Genomic DNA, 15,641 nt, shown 5'->3' with positions numbered 1-15,641 from the left:
AGGGTGGTCCGCTGGGGGTCCTGTGGGCTGGCTGCGCTGTAGCAGAAGCCAGGGTGTGCAGCCCCAAGTCTTGCAGAACGCATGCGCAGAGCAGGCCTCCCAGTCGTGGCTAAAGACATACATATCGGATTTGGCTCTAATGATATCCCTGGAGACTGAAAGAGTCTGGCTCCTGCATGACAAGATGCACTGTACAGTTTATTATCCTTGTCTGATCCAGGTTGATTTCCTGTGGGAGGAAGGTAAAGGTAGGCCAAGTTGAAGGTCTCCTGGATTAGAGGTCTTTGCTGCAAAGCAAACTTTTGTTTATTGCAGGAAAGACTGTTTTACATTGTCGCACACAGCACAATCCTAAAGAGGACCATTAGATGAAATGCTAGAATATGAACTGTGTGGTCGCAGAGCCACTGCTGAGCCGACATGTTTGACGTCAGATTTCACACGAGCACTCATTTTCAACAGCTTTGCATCATGGTCTCACTTTAAGGAGACTCCTGTGGCCCCGGATGGCTTTGTGGCTTTCAATTTCTGTCAAACCGCTGCCACTCACTCGCCAGCCCCGATCTCTTACGCTCTCCTCCCATGCACCAACCAACAGAGGTATTATCGATGCAGTTATGTAACCACCTGAATATTGATGAACGTCAGCGCTACAGTATGCCCATATGAATACACTGTTCAGTATGTGAACGCTGTCTTCATGATACAGATTGTGGGTAGTTAAATTTAGAATTAGGACATAGTTGCAGCACAAAATGTGAAATGTGCACGTAACAAGTGTATGCATAGAGAGTGGAAAGGGAAAAATACATCACTGTAATACTAACACGTCTCGGTTGGACGTGAGTTGAGTAATATAAAATATGTTTTCTCATTGAGCGCTAGATCGAGAAGATCAATACCAGGTATGGAGCTGTAGCAGGGAGGCAATTAGCGCAAGGGTTTTGTTGAGTAATGAATTTTGTGATCTCATCAATATTGCTCATGAAAAAACTCTAAGCTGCGTGTTTGAAACAGAGAACAGTTTGTGATATTACTGACAGAAATGTAAATACTGTAAACATCAGTCAAAACAACTTGAACATTTCATGAGTTTTGTCATCTATCACTTTGAAAGATAGCAAAATAAGTGTTTTTCAAAGAAGACAGAACAGAAAAGAAAAGAGAAAGTCTCTCTCCATTTCAATCATCTTGGAGTCTTTCCATAACCTCTGTTAATGAGAGATATTGACGAGATTACCGTGATCCATATCTCAACAAGCTCGTCCATTAGTCCCTGTGTCTGTGTGTCGGCTCGCCATGTGCTCTGTTGGATCAATCCCCCTCTACAACCGCTGACCTGGAAAAAGCTGAAAAAGCTTTGGCTGCTCTGCTATCAATAGACAGTCTAATTACAAGCAGCACCTCGGAGTAAGCTCTGCTCAACTAGCAAAGACACTCGCTGTAGGACTGCATTAAAATTCCCTCTGATTAAAGCCAAACCTGAAGCTTCTGCAGATTAACAGCGGCTGTGATTTTCACTCTTGTTGACTTTTGCCTCAAAGTATCTGTTTATTAAAGTTATTATGATGTTTGTAGGCAAATATTACAGAACCGCTGATAATTCTATTAGAATTACAGTAAAAGGAAGTCTCCATATTTTTTTTGCATTAAACTTTAAATCATGGATGTCCTCGCTTATCTTAGCAGGGGTTTATCCTGGCACTGAAGAGGCCATCTGTTCAGCCTAGAGTGAAAAGTATTGGCTCTCTACTGGGTCACGCTTGCACAATAATGACACAGGATTGGGGTAGAACCCTTTAAAATTAGAGCTTTCCACTGGACCATGCATTATCTGCCAGTAGCAACACATCCATGCAGACAGGACTCAAACCAATGGACGGGACAAGCTGCACAGCCTGCTTCCTCTCCCAGAGAGGCAGCGCCAAGCAGGGCCAGCTATCCCAGAAATGCTGGGCCTCCTCTACAGCCCGAGGTCCCGTGTTTAATGGCGATCAGGTCTGGCTGGAGGAGCTGATAGGCCCTGCTTCCAACCGGTCGTCCCCCAGCCAGCCTTCCAGCCACAGCGTCCCCAGCAGCAGCCCAGGTGGCAGCAGGAGCAGCAGTGAAGGCACCGGCAGTGTGTACAGCTGGAGCTCGGGAGTGACCCGCCTCCTGCACAGCTCAATCAACAAACAGAGCCACGAAGCTTTTCAAACTCAACTCAGAGAGGAGAGGAGGTGGAGAGCGTGTCCCTCCACAGGGCATTGTGGGAGAGTTCATCCACAGGCTGATCAGAGAGGAGGCAGCGATCATAACAAGCTGCACGCATGGCCAGAGAGAGGTGGGCTGTGTCAGGGGAGGGGCTCAGGACAGACTCACACGAGCACTGTGTGGCTGTTGCAGGAAAAGATTGAAGCCAAACTGAAGTTTTCACAGTTCCTGAATGAGGTGGCATCCAACGTGCTCGACCCAATCAGCCTGCAGGCATTTGGGAAACCAGTTTCACCCTCCAGCTCCACCAACCCAAACCCAGATCAGCCTGAGGAAAAGGTCCAAGTGCTGAGTCAGCGGAGCCCCAGGCCGGCCTGCTCAATGGCCCAGCAGCAGGGCTCTTTACTCGAGCAGAAGAAGCCCCAAGAAGAGCAGACTCCCCCTGACCTGACACAGAAAACCTATCTGGAGACGGACATTGACGCTGTAAGGAGCAATAGCGAGCAGCAGGACCTGGTAATAGAGGCTGACACGTCACCACAGCTGGACATAGATGAGGAGACCGTGATTCCTCCTCCTCCAGAGTTCTGTCAAGGGTCTGAGACGAGGAGTCCATTTCCAGAGTTTTACTGTGACTTCAGCAGATACCCCTGCAGATTGGCCTCTCTGCCCAGGGGCATCAACATGGTGAGTGATAAAAATCGTCCCAGTCTTTACTCAAAGCCAGGCCTCTGAACATATGTTGTGATTGGAGCCGATATTGTTTCTCACAGAGTCTGAAGTTTTCTTGGAATAAATGTAGCTTTGGGTCATTTGAGGATACTGTTCTAGATTCTTTCTTTACTATGGTTTTTCCTACTCTGTTAGGAAGAGATGCTGAAAAAAAAACAGGCAAGACAAACTTAGGGTTTTGTTTCAGTCAATGTTTTAAAAAAACATACAGGTAATTCAATCAACAATAACATGTAAGGGTCATATGGTAAACTCTTTTTTTGTTGCAAAAGCAAATCCAACGACTTTGTCTTCTTGCAAACAAAACAAACTTGGAGTGTAAGTTATCCCGCTGATCCAGACAGAGATGCCACCGCTCAGCTGATCCTGGATTCAGATGGATGATGATGATGCGTCTGAGCAGGAGCGCTGCTTCATGCTGACCAGCGAGCAGCGTGTTTTATGTGCTCATTAGCTTTCTACACATCAGCAGCTCCTCCACACAAACAATCTGACCTGAACAATGCAGCCCTTTACTGAGTCAGCCCACTCACCAGCATTTATTGTATGACCGTCATCATTAACCAACCATTGCTCAAGTGGCTGCAGAAGAACTTGATTAAACATTTGTTTTCCTCAGGAAAAGCAACTGGTGGTTTCTCCAGACCTGTAAATGTCACCGGAGGACACGGCTGAAGGCTCAATCAGCAGTTATTGCATAGAAAATGAACGTATTCATCCCAGGTAGTAGATTATTACTAGAAATCTTTCTCCCTGGACGATGTAAAGCATCTCTGAATGACTAATTCCAATGTTCTGATTCGCACTCAGTCTGCGTCCTTTCACGAAACACACCTGACAAAACAAACCCGTCACATCTCCAAAAATCAGAAGCGCTGCCATTTAATAATGAAGGAGAAGATCATGTTGCCTTAATTTATTGTCTGATTAAAATTCAGCCGTTGCCGTCACCTTAGCAACTGCTTGAAAAAAAGGTGGGTGGTGTGGGTGCTGAGAGCCGGGCATGTGAGGCTGTTGGTGTTCATCGCAGTGTAGTGTGTGAGAGTCTGTGTGTTAGAGGCCGTGTGTGTGTATGTGTGTGTGTGTGTGTGTGTGTGTGTGTGTGTGTGTGTGTGTGTGTGTGTGTGTGTGTGCAGTTTCATCTCCTCACACAAGTCCTTGCAGTAACAAAACATTCTTCACAGGCACACGACCTTCTGCTGTGCACTCGCCGAAGACGCAAACTCCATTTGATAAGCTTTAAGACCAGAGGCAGATCTAGGATTTTTCTGAACTGGGGGGGGCAATAAAGGGGCCACAATTTACACACAAGGGCCAATTCTACTGCCAACATGCATGAAGAATTCCTGATTCATTAAGGTGCATATGTAAGTAATTCCGTACTGTTAGCTCTATTATTTTGTCCCTTGTTCCAGCACATTGAGTTAGAAAATAATATTTACGAATATTTACTGGTAGTATTGTTAGTTAGATATTAGTACTTTTTTAACCTATTGAGACCGAAGGTGTTGAGTAAAAGCTCATTCTTAAACCTCAGCGTTGGCAACGACCTTAAACTTGAGGGTTTTCTGAAGAGTTGACAGAAATGCCAATGTTTACAAAAACTTGAATTTCCTAAAAACATTTAACAGCTTAAACATGTGGCTTTTACTGGGAATTGTTGCCTTTTTCTTAAACTTCGTAAAAACATTAAAAAACAAAAAACAAGACAGACAGCAAACTTACTGAGACCCCCCCCCCCCCCTTCTCCTCCTCCTCCTCAAACCTGTCTCTCGATGGACTGAGCTTTGGTCAGTGGGTCAACAGTAACACCTGCCGGGTCGGAATCTTCATTGTTGTTTTCAATGTTGTTTTCGTCAATGAAACGCTGCCGTGCTCTGCTTCAACATCGCTCCCCTAGCTTAGATCGTCAGCCATTGTCTGAACCGCTACTTTTAAAACTTTTCAACGTGTATATACATTTCCCATAATGCATTTCGCCTCTCCTGCAAATCGCGATGTATTTCAGCAGTCACATGTCTGGAAGGGGATGACATCGTGGATGAGACGAACATGTTCCTAAAGGTAGAAGCACGCAGACACCCGCGATTAAAGATATATACGCTCGTCGCATCCGGTGTTAATCGGTTAAGAATACTGCTACGACAGGAAAGAGGCACTGACCAACCTGAAGATCAAGCTGCCCCTCTGCAGCAACCGTCTCCTTCATTAGCTATTCACCGCCTTACTGATGCACAACAGACGGGTTAAACCGCCTTTTTCCGCCTTTTCCAAATCACGGAACGCGATAGCAGAGCAGCACGGACGCCGTGCCCCGTCAGGCCTCCACGCTAAACCTGAACGAAGAGGAGAATTCTGGGGCAATATTCTCAAGATGATGTATAATTCATTGCCTTCAGAAAGAGGGCCAGCAGCAGACTGGTATATAAAAAAAACGTATTCTCCCAAACAGCTTGGGACTTGAGATGTAAGATTCAACAGATTGAACCACCTGTTCCCCCTCACCTCCCCCCTTCTCTCCTCCCGCTCCCCTCTTCCTCCATCTCTTTTTTCACCCTTCTCCTCCTCCTACTCCTTTCTCTGTTTTCGCTCCTTCTCTTTTTCGATCCAGCACCTCGACTAGGATATCGAGTTGCGGTTTGTATCCCTCACGGGGGGGGGAGGGCCTTGCCATGTATCTGCAGTCTGTCTGCAATGGAGGTTTTTCCGCTTCCCTCCCTCCTTCCTCCCTCCCTGCTTCTTTTCTCACTCTCCCCTCTCACACTATGATATGATTGTTCTCTTCTCACCTCGAGTGTAAGTGTAGATGTAGAAAGCCGGGATGCGGTCTGATGAGCGTTGCACAGGCTTGCTCACGAACACTAGGGGAAGGGAAGAGGTGGGGGGAGGAAGAAGCAAATGAGGGAGCTGGGGAGGAGATAGAGAGAGAGAGAGAGAGAGGGGAGAGGAAACATAAACAAAAACAGAGGGAAACGGAGAGCGTGCCTGCTGAATATGTATGTTTCATTTCCTTTCTTCCAGATGAGTGTGTGTGTGTGTGTGTGTGTGTGTGTGTGTGTGTGTGTGTGTGTGTGCGTGTGTGTGTGTGTGTGTGTGTGTGTGTGTGTGTGTGTGTTGCAGTGAGTCTCGACTTGAGTCTCCCAGGTCAATTTGACGGGTCCTCTCCACTAACATGCTGTCATTTCTTTTAGATGCCTGACGAAGAGATGAACAACATAGATGCTATCAGGTGAGCCTCTCTCTCTTTCTCTCTCGCTCTCTCTCTCTCCTCCCCCTTCTCTCTCCCTCTCTCTCTGCACATATCTTCCAGCGCTCCATCATCACGCCCCTGCGTTCTCCCTGTCTTCTTCCTTTAAGCTCCTTCCCTCCCACTCTTCCTCTCTGCCTTTCTACTCTTGCACAGTCTCTCCATCACTCCCTCACTCCCTCTGTCTTCCCCCCTGGCTCAGCTGCTGATGCTGCTGGTGCTGAGGCTGGAGTGGCGTGGTTGCGTTGGAGGTGGCGACAGCAGCGTTGGTGGTGGTGGGGCGGCAGCGTTGGTGTGCATGTGTTGGGGTTTCTCTGAGCTTTAAGGGAGAGCTGGGTAATCCAATCCAGATAGCACACAGAAGAAAGAGGGGTTTTCTCCCGCTTCCCCAGTGAAGCTGCAGGGGATTTTTTGGGAAATCTCTCCAGGATGAGTCTCTGCTTGCGTGGAAGGTATTGCATCTTTGATTTGGATTACAAAGCTGGCTTGATTTTGTCTCTGCCTCTCTGTGTGTGAATGTGTGTGTGTGTGTGTGCTCATCTGTATGTGATGTGGCTGCACTCACACTGTCAGTTCATGCTCTCTGTGTACTAATGCAGCGCTGCGAGGAAGGGTCTGCTTTGCTGATAGTTTGTGGAAGATTTGAAAAAAATATATTATTTTTTTTTGGTGGCAGGAAACCTCTTGGCTGGAAATGCACCGCAGTGTGTTTGTGTGGCGTTACTGTAAAAGCTTCTCCTGACAGTAATCAATCAATAGGGCTTTTTCAAAATAGTCTTCAATACATTAATGTTGCAACACTCCTCTGCACATATGCCTCTGCATGATTTGTGGACTGTCACCTGTCGGAATGCACCTCTAACAATAATTCATGATTGCACTGTTTTACCAATATATGAATAACTAAGCAGCTCCAATAAGTGATTTTTTTGGGGTATATTTGTTTTGTGCATTTTTGCCGTAGAGTCTGAAATCTTCATGTAATAACACAGCTGATGCCTTCATGCGCCTGCACAAACACATTTTTAATGAGCTCATTACAAAAATTGCAAGCGCTCCCCCACTTTTCTGATTAAAGTTGCATTACACAGGAAATCGAGGCAGCGAAGCGACATTGCTCTCTCGCTCTTCTTCTTCATTTTTTGTTCCTCATTGTGCTACAGTAGATTTTAATTAATACATATTACAAATGGGCCATTATTAATCTGGCACAGAAATAGATCCTGAGCTTCCTTTCTTTTGTGTTCGATTACTGATGGTTTTATTATTATTATTATTAATACTATGATTTCAGGCAGATTAGAGTTTAAAAGCCGTTTAACCAGCGGATGAGGGGTGATTACTGTGACGGGGGTGTTTCTCAATACCAGGCATCAATTGTCCTCACTTCTGTGTCACAGTTTTAATTGAATTATAGCAGCTCTGCCCAGATAAGTGTGAGGGAGGGGGGGCTGTTCCTGTGCTTTTTTCTCCTTGCTTTTTGCTTAATAGGAAACAAGGTCGCCTGTGGCCTCTGTGACGAGGTTAAACAGGAAGCTGCCACCTGAGAGTCTGACCTTACATCCCAGCCACCCCCACCCCTCATCTCCGAGACGCCTTCCTGACTAAATGATGAAATGTCCTGAAATCTCTCGTCTCTTCTGTCACACGCTCTCTCCCTCTCCCCCTTTCGCAATTTCTGTCCCTCCCTTGGCCGGGCTCCTGTTTCGGGGGCCCTGTGGCAGAGATAGAGATGCAAATTCTAACATGGAGACACATCAGAGTGTCGGAGCTTGCACAGCCGAGCGGAGCAGAGCTGAGGAGATCTAGCTCATGTAAAGTTTTAAAGAGTTTTGAAAGACAGAATATTCAGGCAAACAGCAAACGTTGAAATCATTTGAAAGTGTTATTCTAGAAATTAGATCGACACCAGTTGAAATTAATAAAAAAAAGGGGGTTAGCTGCTTTTTGGGGAATGAATGAAAAAAATGATTCTGCTGCTCTCTGAAAGATGGATGAAGATACGTTTTCCCTGAGTGGCAGGAAAACAAAGTTTGACATAGTTTGTAAGAAGAGATACAGGAGGAGTTTCCTCAAAAATTACATTTTGCCTTCTTCCAACAGTCCCCTCATGAAACCACATTTAAGTTCACTAGATCTGGATTTTTATTTCTTCTTAACCAAAGTGCACACGCTAAATATTCCTGATTTATTTCATACAAACCCAACAAGATGAATTATTCTCTGAGAAATCAAGGAAGAGTTTGAAAAATGCCCAATTTCACAAAATCTCTAATTTGTATATGAGCTCATTCCTGACACAAACTGTATCCCTTCACTAAGTTTAGTGGAAATCATTCTGTAGTTTTTAATGTAAACTTGCTTAAAAACCAACAAACAAATAGACGGGCTGAAAACGTGATCTTAAAAAAAGAGTTTTATATTTGTTAAGAGTAATAATAATGTATATTTTTCATTTTCTTTCTTTCTTTGTATTTATTCATCTAAAACATAATTACAGTTTGCACGGTGATGCCTACAGCTGGTGAGACATACATAATTGGGGGTTATGGACCAAGTAATAACATGATTAATAAAGGACTTAAGTATACACAAGTATACATACTGATCAAACATGCACGTTTTTTTATGTTTTTTTCTCATGGATACAAAGCAGACGTATTAAACCCTTTGTGTCGTCCCTGATGAATCAGGATTTTTATTTGAGATGAAGAGGTGATGGATAAGAGCGCGAGCAGACATGTATTCGTATGGAAGTGCTGTGGGAGCGCGGCTGGTCTGAAGAGGCTAGAAGTTAGTTTTAATCTGCCTAAGTGGACAGTGTTGGTGTAACAGACTAATGCTCTCATCTCTCCTCTGTGGTCCGCACGCTCAGCCCCTCTCTCCCACTCTGTCTCCAGGCCTCTGTCTCCTGGAGCACTGATAGCTCCTCTGGGGGTCATTAAGTGCATTTTATCTTAACCCCTGTTAGGACCTCAACAACCCCATTTCTTCCCCTCCCCTCTGCCCTCTTCAGCGCCAGGGGTCCGACACATGCAGGTCGGATTTATTCCTCGTGACGATGAAGCAGTCGACCACATAAATGTCTGAAGGGCTTCACTGCATAACCCAATTTTTTGGCCATTTGACTCGAATTGAACCTTTTACATAGAAATTCACAGGATGTGTTGAGTCAGGGCTGTGATGCTTCTTGCACTATAGCCAGGAAATAGTTTTTGTAGCTTAGCATAAAGGCCGAAAACAATGGTGCAGCGTGGTGCTGTCTAAAGGTTGAAATCAGTCTACCAGAACCTCTAAGGCCCAATATTAATATGTTTCTTTCTGTTTCTGCACTCATGTCTGTATTCTAAATATGAAGCTCCAGTTAAAACTACTACTCCTCATTTTTTGCATGGACCAAACAACATTAAATGAGCTTTAGATGCACTGCTCTGTGGATTTTGTTTTGACAGACACAGACGAGCTGTTTCGTGATCTTGTATGACTCTGAGCGTATTTCCCAAACTGTTAAACTTTTTTTTAGCACTGAACCAAACATAAACCTTTTAAATATAATTTACAGTGGAGGCACAGAATCAAACTGAGAGAGTTATTTTTTTTAACAAATTAATGCTCTCTTGAAAATGTCTGATGCTTGTTTTCCTGTGATGATCTCAAACTGGAGGTCACAGATTACGAGTCCTTTTTTTAGACGCCACTACATTAATGGCGGTATGCCGGAAAGCTGTTAGTGCTATATTGCTTTCTATATTTTCTCCCCATAGTCTGTCTTTTTTATATAAAAGCTCCATTCATGCATCCCCCTGAGTTGAGGCTTTTTAGGATGCCTCTTGAGAGTCGTGGATGGACCAGTAAGTACATCAGAGCCGCCGCCGCCTGTGTTTGAGAGCGTGAGGCAAACACTTACGGACGCACACACTCACAAACATCGCTACCTTGCCAACAGAGGACCGTAACACCACGGCAACCAAATGTGGACCATAACCTCATTAGTAATACAAGTAAATCACAATCAAGGTCTTTGTAATGTAACAGAAAAGTACTTCTGTAATTTTCTTTTAAAAATTGTCTAGGGGCGACAGGCAGCCCTGTCTACCTGTCACCAGAGGGGACCTCCACATCCTGTGGGTGGGACTGGGACATGATTGAATTTTGGCGACCTCATTTTGGTTGCCTGTTGATTGCGTCATATCTGCTTCACCCGTGACTTTGCCAGTCTCTGGAGCAAATAATGTACAATGAAGGAAAAGCTCACTGCTACTCAGTTAGCCAACGTGCTGCTTTTTCCTTCCATCAGCAATGGTGGTGAGGACAACAACTCCCATGATCCCATGCTGCTTCACGATATCATGAAACTATGTCTTCTGTTATCGTTTTGATTAAGAGACCCCTCGTGGCCAGAGTTGCATATTGTACATTTAACTATATAATTTTTACATTTTCTTTGACATATGTTCTTAAATTATATAGTTTTGCACGCTATTGGCAAATACCTGGAAATACCAAAAATTACTATATATTGTGAATTCTGTTTATATTAGCGTCTGTTGATGTAGTAGGCAAAAATAATAATGACACAGTTTTATTATGGATCTTTCAGTGCTTTTAAAATTTTGAATCCACATCCTTAAATGTTCAGAGCAGATCTTCATCTTATTCAAAGATTTCTGAGCTGGAGAATTTTAATCTCTGGGTGTTGGACTTCAAAAATATGTGTCTGAAAATGTTCAAACCAAATCCCTGAGCTACTTAAAAAATACAAAATATTTCCAATATTGAGTCTTTGACAAGTATTTTAAATAACTTCAGGGGATGGACTTTCTATTTCAGTGCAGTGTCTGGGGGTTGAATCCAAGACTTCAAAAACCTTGTGGTCCCTTGACACCATCAGCAATTTCACCAGGAACACGTGAGCTTGATTTTTTAGAGCGTTTGACTTTTTCCTTTTAACAAAGGAAAATTCAATGAGCATCACAGTGATCCAACCTTTGACCTCAAAACTGCAAAATCCCTGAGCTAGTTGGTCAGGTCCATTTCAGCAGCACAACTTTATGTCTTTATGCCTTTACTGTGAATGCAAGAGTTCAAAATTCACTTAGAGAAATGGAACCTCAGAACTCTGAGTAGTCCTCTGTGACGCTGAACTAATTACATGAAGAGCGTTTGCTTCATTTGAAGAGATTTTGACTCTTTCCTTTGGGGGCTGTCCAAAGGAAAGAGTGGGACCAGGTCATGGTGTCCAAGTGGAAAGGAACTGGAGTAACAGGATCATTCAGACATTTTAAGGTTTGGGTGTTTGATCCTTTGGCAACATGTTGTACTTTGAAGACCCAGCACCCAGAGGAAAGATTAAAAAGCTGAGGAATAGAGTCCGACTCCCAAAGTGAAGACTGATAAGTGCTCAGAGAGGAGCTCCCAGTGCAAAAGGGGGCTTGGTGGGTTCAGGCGCTTGTGGTTCAATATCTGGTTCGAATCCCACCCATTGTCGGAACCCGGAGCATCAAAACCCATCCCTCTGCAGAGGGTAATGGAGGGGGCTTCGGCCCGACTTCCAAGGGGATAAAGCAGGGGATTACGTGGAGGAAGACCATGACGAGTTTTGAGAGAGCTCCCGGGACTGTGTTTCGGTGCAAATGCAGCCTGTGCTGTTCTGTTTGTGGGGCTGCACGCCATTCAATCTAAACAGACGCGTGAAAAAACACTATATGTGAATATGTTGTCATAATACCTGCTCTGTCCTGCAGAGGCAGCGCTGAGTAAGAACTTCAACTCTCAAACACCTGCAGGTCCCATCTTGGCTCAAAATAAAATGGACCTCGATAATGTCCTCTCTTGGCTCATGGCTTCATTGTCAGTGAGTTTATAAGGTGTGTGTGAATGTGTGTGTGTGTTGGGTTACACACACACAGATACATGGAAACACAGAGCAGGGCACTGCAGACCAGCAGATTTGCAGAGGTGGTTTCTTTTGTTGTGTCTAATCACTACCTGTCCATCTGAGCTCTACTTGTAAACAATATGCTGCGATGGTGGGCGGCGCTCCGTGTGTGTGTGTTTGTGTGTGTGTTTGTGTGTGTGTGTGTTCTATTTTTAATGAGTTGCCTGTGCTTCTCCGTCCTGTCTCCTTTTGGTTGTGGCTGAAAAAGACAAACATTAGAATGAGCCAAATATGAATTACTGCTGAGCCAACAAGTCATAAACAATTTTAAAATTGGCCAAGTGATAGAGGACAGATTTGTGTGTTGTCAAGAAGATCACGTGATCTCCGCAGTGGCGTCAATACGTCGCTTCCACCTCTCATCTGAATAACACAGAGGATTTGTTGTTGCTGTTGTGAACGTGTGTGTGCAGAGAACCTCCTTCTGTGTTGTGCATGTGTGAAAAGCAAACTCTGGGTAAACCCCCCCCCCCCTGCACACACACACACATACAGAACCGTACCTTCATTTGACAGTTTTTTCAATAAGGTGGTTGAGTCATACTGCACTTGTCACTGGGCTGAGTGACTGCTGCAACTTAGCTGCCTTGTTAATCTGAAGGCACACAGGGCAGACCATCTTCTTTGCTTTGTATCGCTGCTGCTGCTGCTGCTGCTGCTGGATGAGTCAGCCACTCGGGTTCCCCCGCTCTGACGCTGAGGTCTGGGCCTGTGATAAGGGCTTTTCCTGAGAGCCAATCTGTCTGCAAGGTGGATGCAACCAGGAAGGCAGAAAGGGAGAAATGGATAGAGGCAGGGAGGGGGAGAGGATTGAGCTGATTTTCAGTGAGGCGTCACACCCACTCTCTCTGCTTTTCCTCTCTAATTTGGCTTCTCCCTCTCCCCCTGTCTTTTGGCTAAAATGCAACTACTCTAGCTGGCATCGTCTACTTTTCCACCTCTCCCTTCCTTTCCTTTTCAATACTCTGAGTTCCTCTCAAATGTCAGCGTGGCACGAGTGGGTGGCAGGCAGCGCCATCTGAACGAGCCTCGACTATGGTTTTTGCTGCAGTGTGAGGATCGGCGAGAGGAAGGAGAGCGAGGGAGGGAGTGTGGTTTTGACACCTGCAGACGTGGCCTGAGACGTATCGTTAAACTAACAGCTCTCTTCTTTTTTTTTAAACTTTTATGGGCAATAGTGTTGTTTTATTGCATCCCAGGGCGACGGGGATTGAATGTGCAGAGCAGATGCTGCAGCAATAACACACACATAGAAATTACCCAGGCACATGCAGGTACGCACTCATGCAAGAGCAAATAAACATAAAGATACATGTATTGTACTCCATGTATAAAATCATACTTTTTACAGGTCATGCAAAGACTTGCTCACACCCACCCAATCTTGCACACACACATACATACACACATCCAAAGCTGCTGTGCTATGACTCACAGGGAAGCAGCTGGAGTGAAGGCTCCTGTGGCAGTGGTGAGCTGTCACCATCTGGAGGAGTACACATCTCCTCTGCCTCCTCTGCCTCCTCTGCCAACAGCATAAATCACCTCCCAATGACTGGGAGTCAGAGGATCAACACGTCTCTGTATGTCTGGTTTTTACATACTAGTTCTCTGTGTTTGTCTTTTCCGAGTGGACAGTCCGGCGCTTGGATCAGAGCAGCTTTGATCAGGCCTCGGTGCTCCGTCTCGTCTAATAACCCGCACCATTCGTCTGGGGGCCGACGGCCGCACCATCAAGATGGGGGGTGGTGCGGGAGAAATATTCAGAAAAGAAGCGGCGTACAATGTATTGGCCTTGTCACATGCTTGTCAGTGGGATTGGGTGGAGGTTTCAGCTAATGTGTTTGGACATAAAGGAGATGAAGATGTTGGATCTGCAAAAAGGATTAAATCTGATATCTGCCTGTGACGAATTCCTGCATTGACCATAGGTTGTCGCTTTGTGTCAAACAAGGATATGATTGCACGCGTAAAACTCAACTTAATGGCCATAACAATACTTGTTCCCAATCAGCCTCTTATCGTTGGTTATGTATTTCTACACTAAAGCTATTTCTGTATTGCTGCTTTTCTCTGGGCTCTTCTGACTGGTTTGAGCTAGACGAGGCCCAAATGTAAGAAAAAAACATTTCATGTATTTCCCGGGTGACAGTTGTGGAGTTGTTTGAAATCTGATGAAAACAAAAGCTCACAGTCGCAGAGAGCTCAGATTAGATGAGTGTTTGAGTGTTAATCAGTTTTTTATTCTCCATGAATATTTAGTGTCATGGAGAAATACCAGGTTTTTATGGGTATTAAAACCCACCAGTTTATCCCAATGCTGAATATATGTTGAGGGAAACAGTTCAATCAGCTGGTTTGAAAGCATTTAACATTTCAGTTAATCAGAATATTGGATATTGTGATTGTTGAACTTTAAATCTGAAGGACGGAGGCCAAAGTTTGACATTTAACACTGATGTCTGATTCTTTCATTTTCACTTCCTCTGTATCCTTTCAAGAAATAGCCCAGTGACTATTGACCTTATTCAGAATAAGACATGATGTTGATTAAAATGTTTGCACGGGTTGCTAATAGAATATTCCATTCATATTCCTGATTATGAGTCACATCAACACTATGTCAAAAATTGTCGTGAAAAGGCTTTTTTAATGTGAGTAGGACGTGTACGTGTTCAAATAATGCGGCAAAGGCTTGAATCAGAAAATTCTATTTTCACGGGGTGAGTATTGGAATATTGGCGTCATTGTAAACGTGTCTACTGGTGTGATATTGTGAAGAAGAAAGTACAACATCCCCAACAAAACCATGATAAAATTATTACTACATCAGCAATTGTTTTAAAAGTGTTTAATTATGCATTGTACCATCCGAAGAGCTGCTAACCTTCAAAATGGGTTGTTAATCTGGATTTAGTTCACTGCTGTTTCAGCGTTTCTTTGTCTGCCAAAGATAAAACTGTGAGGAATTTTGCTATTAAAGTGACTATGATTGCAAAATATCTGGTAACTCGAATAGCTGAGTTTTTAACATCGTCTTTGTCCTTCACACAGGTTCCTTGCTTGAACCGTGGTTAATTGCCAACCTGTCTGTTTGCTTTGTCCGGCAGGGTCAACACAGGTAGAGCGCTCAGTAACTCCGCAGGCCAGACTTAGCTGGTCTCCTTTGGGAAACGAACACACATGCTGGTACCCTGTGGTCAACCCCTATAAACACATGAGAGGGAAGGAACACAGACAAACCATGAAAAAGATATACATTGGCAAAACCGCCTTAAAAGTCCCCCGAAATGGCGGCAAACATCCGAAAAAGAGGTAAGAGTGAACCAGTCAGACGCCATCCATCCATCCGTGCGTGCTCGTTTGTATCTGTTTGTCTGCTCATCCGCCCACGAGGTGTCCCCTCTCGCCGTCCAGTGGCGCCCAGGCAGCCTCAGCCCGCCTCTCTCCGTGCCCAGGAGTCACACTGCCTCGTCATCTCATCTCGGCGGAATGAAAGCACTCATTTTGTCTGACTCAGCGCCTGTCGCA

The 15,641-nt window shown here is 44.7% G+C and overlaps 1 protein-coding gene across 6 annotated transcripts in view; it reads left to right on the top strand.

Moving 5' to 3' along the window:
* The first annotated feature begins 1,765 nt into the window (after positions 1 to 1,765).
* The window catches only part of LOC109635997 (brain-enriched guanylate kinase-associated protein), a 24,412-nt gene continuing 10,536 nt past the window's right edge, over positions 1,766 to 15,641 (top strand). For 2 of the 6 annotated variants that reach the window (XM_069515239.1, XM_069515235.1), the window contains exons 1-3: positions 5,822 to 5,921; positions 6,117 to 6,154; positions 15,221 to 15,425. In XM_069515239.1, the coding sequence (XP_069371340.1) occupies positions 6,145 to 6,154; positions 15,221 to 15,425 (215 nt within the window). In that variant the 5' untranslated portion in view covers positions 5,822 to 5,921; positions 6,117 to 6,144. Of the gene's footprint in view, positions 2,881 to 5,821; positions 5,922 to 6,038; positions 6,155 to 6,485; positions 6,625 to 15,220; positions 15,426 to 15,641 lie in introns of those variants that run through there. The other 4 variants (XM_069515236.1, XM_069515234.1, XM_069515237.1 and 1 more) reach the window with 4 other exon arrangements.

The sequence above is a fragment of the Paralichthys olivaceus genome, chromosome 19 (assembly GCF_024713975.1).
Source record: "Paralichthys olivaceus isolate ysfri-2021 chromosome 19, ASM2471397v2, whole genome shotgun sequence".
In the NCBI taxonomy this organism is placed as follows: domain Eukaryota; kingdom Metazoa; phylum Chordata; class Actinopteri; order Pleuronectiformes; family Paralichthyidae; genus Paralichthys; species Paralichthys olivaceus.
This window is presented reverse-complemented; position numbering and strand designations above follow the sequence as displayed.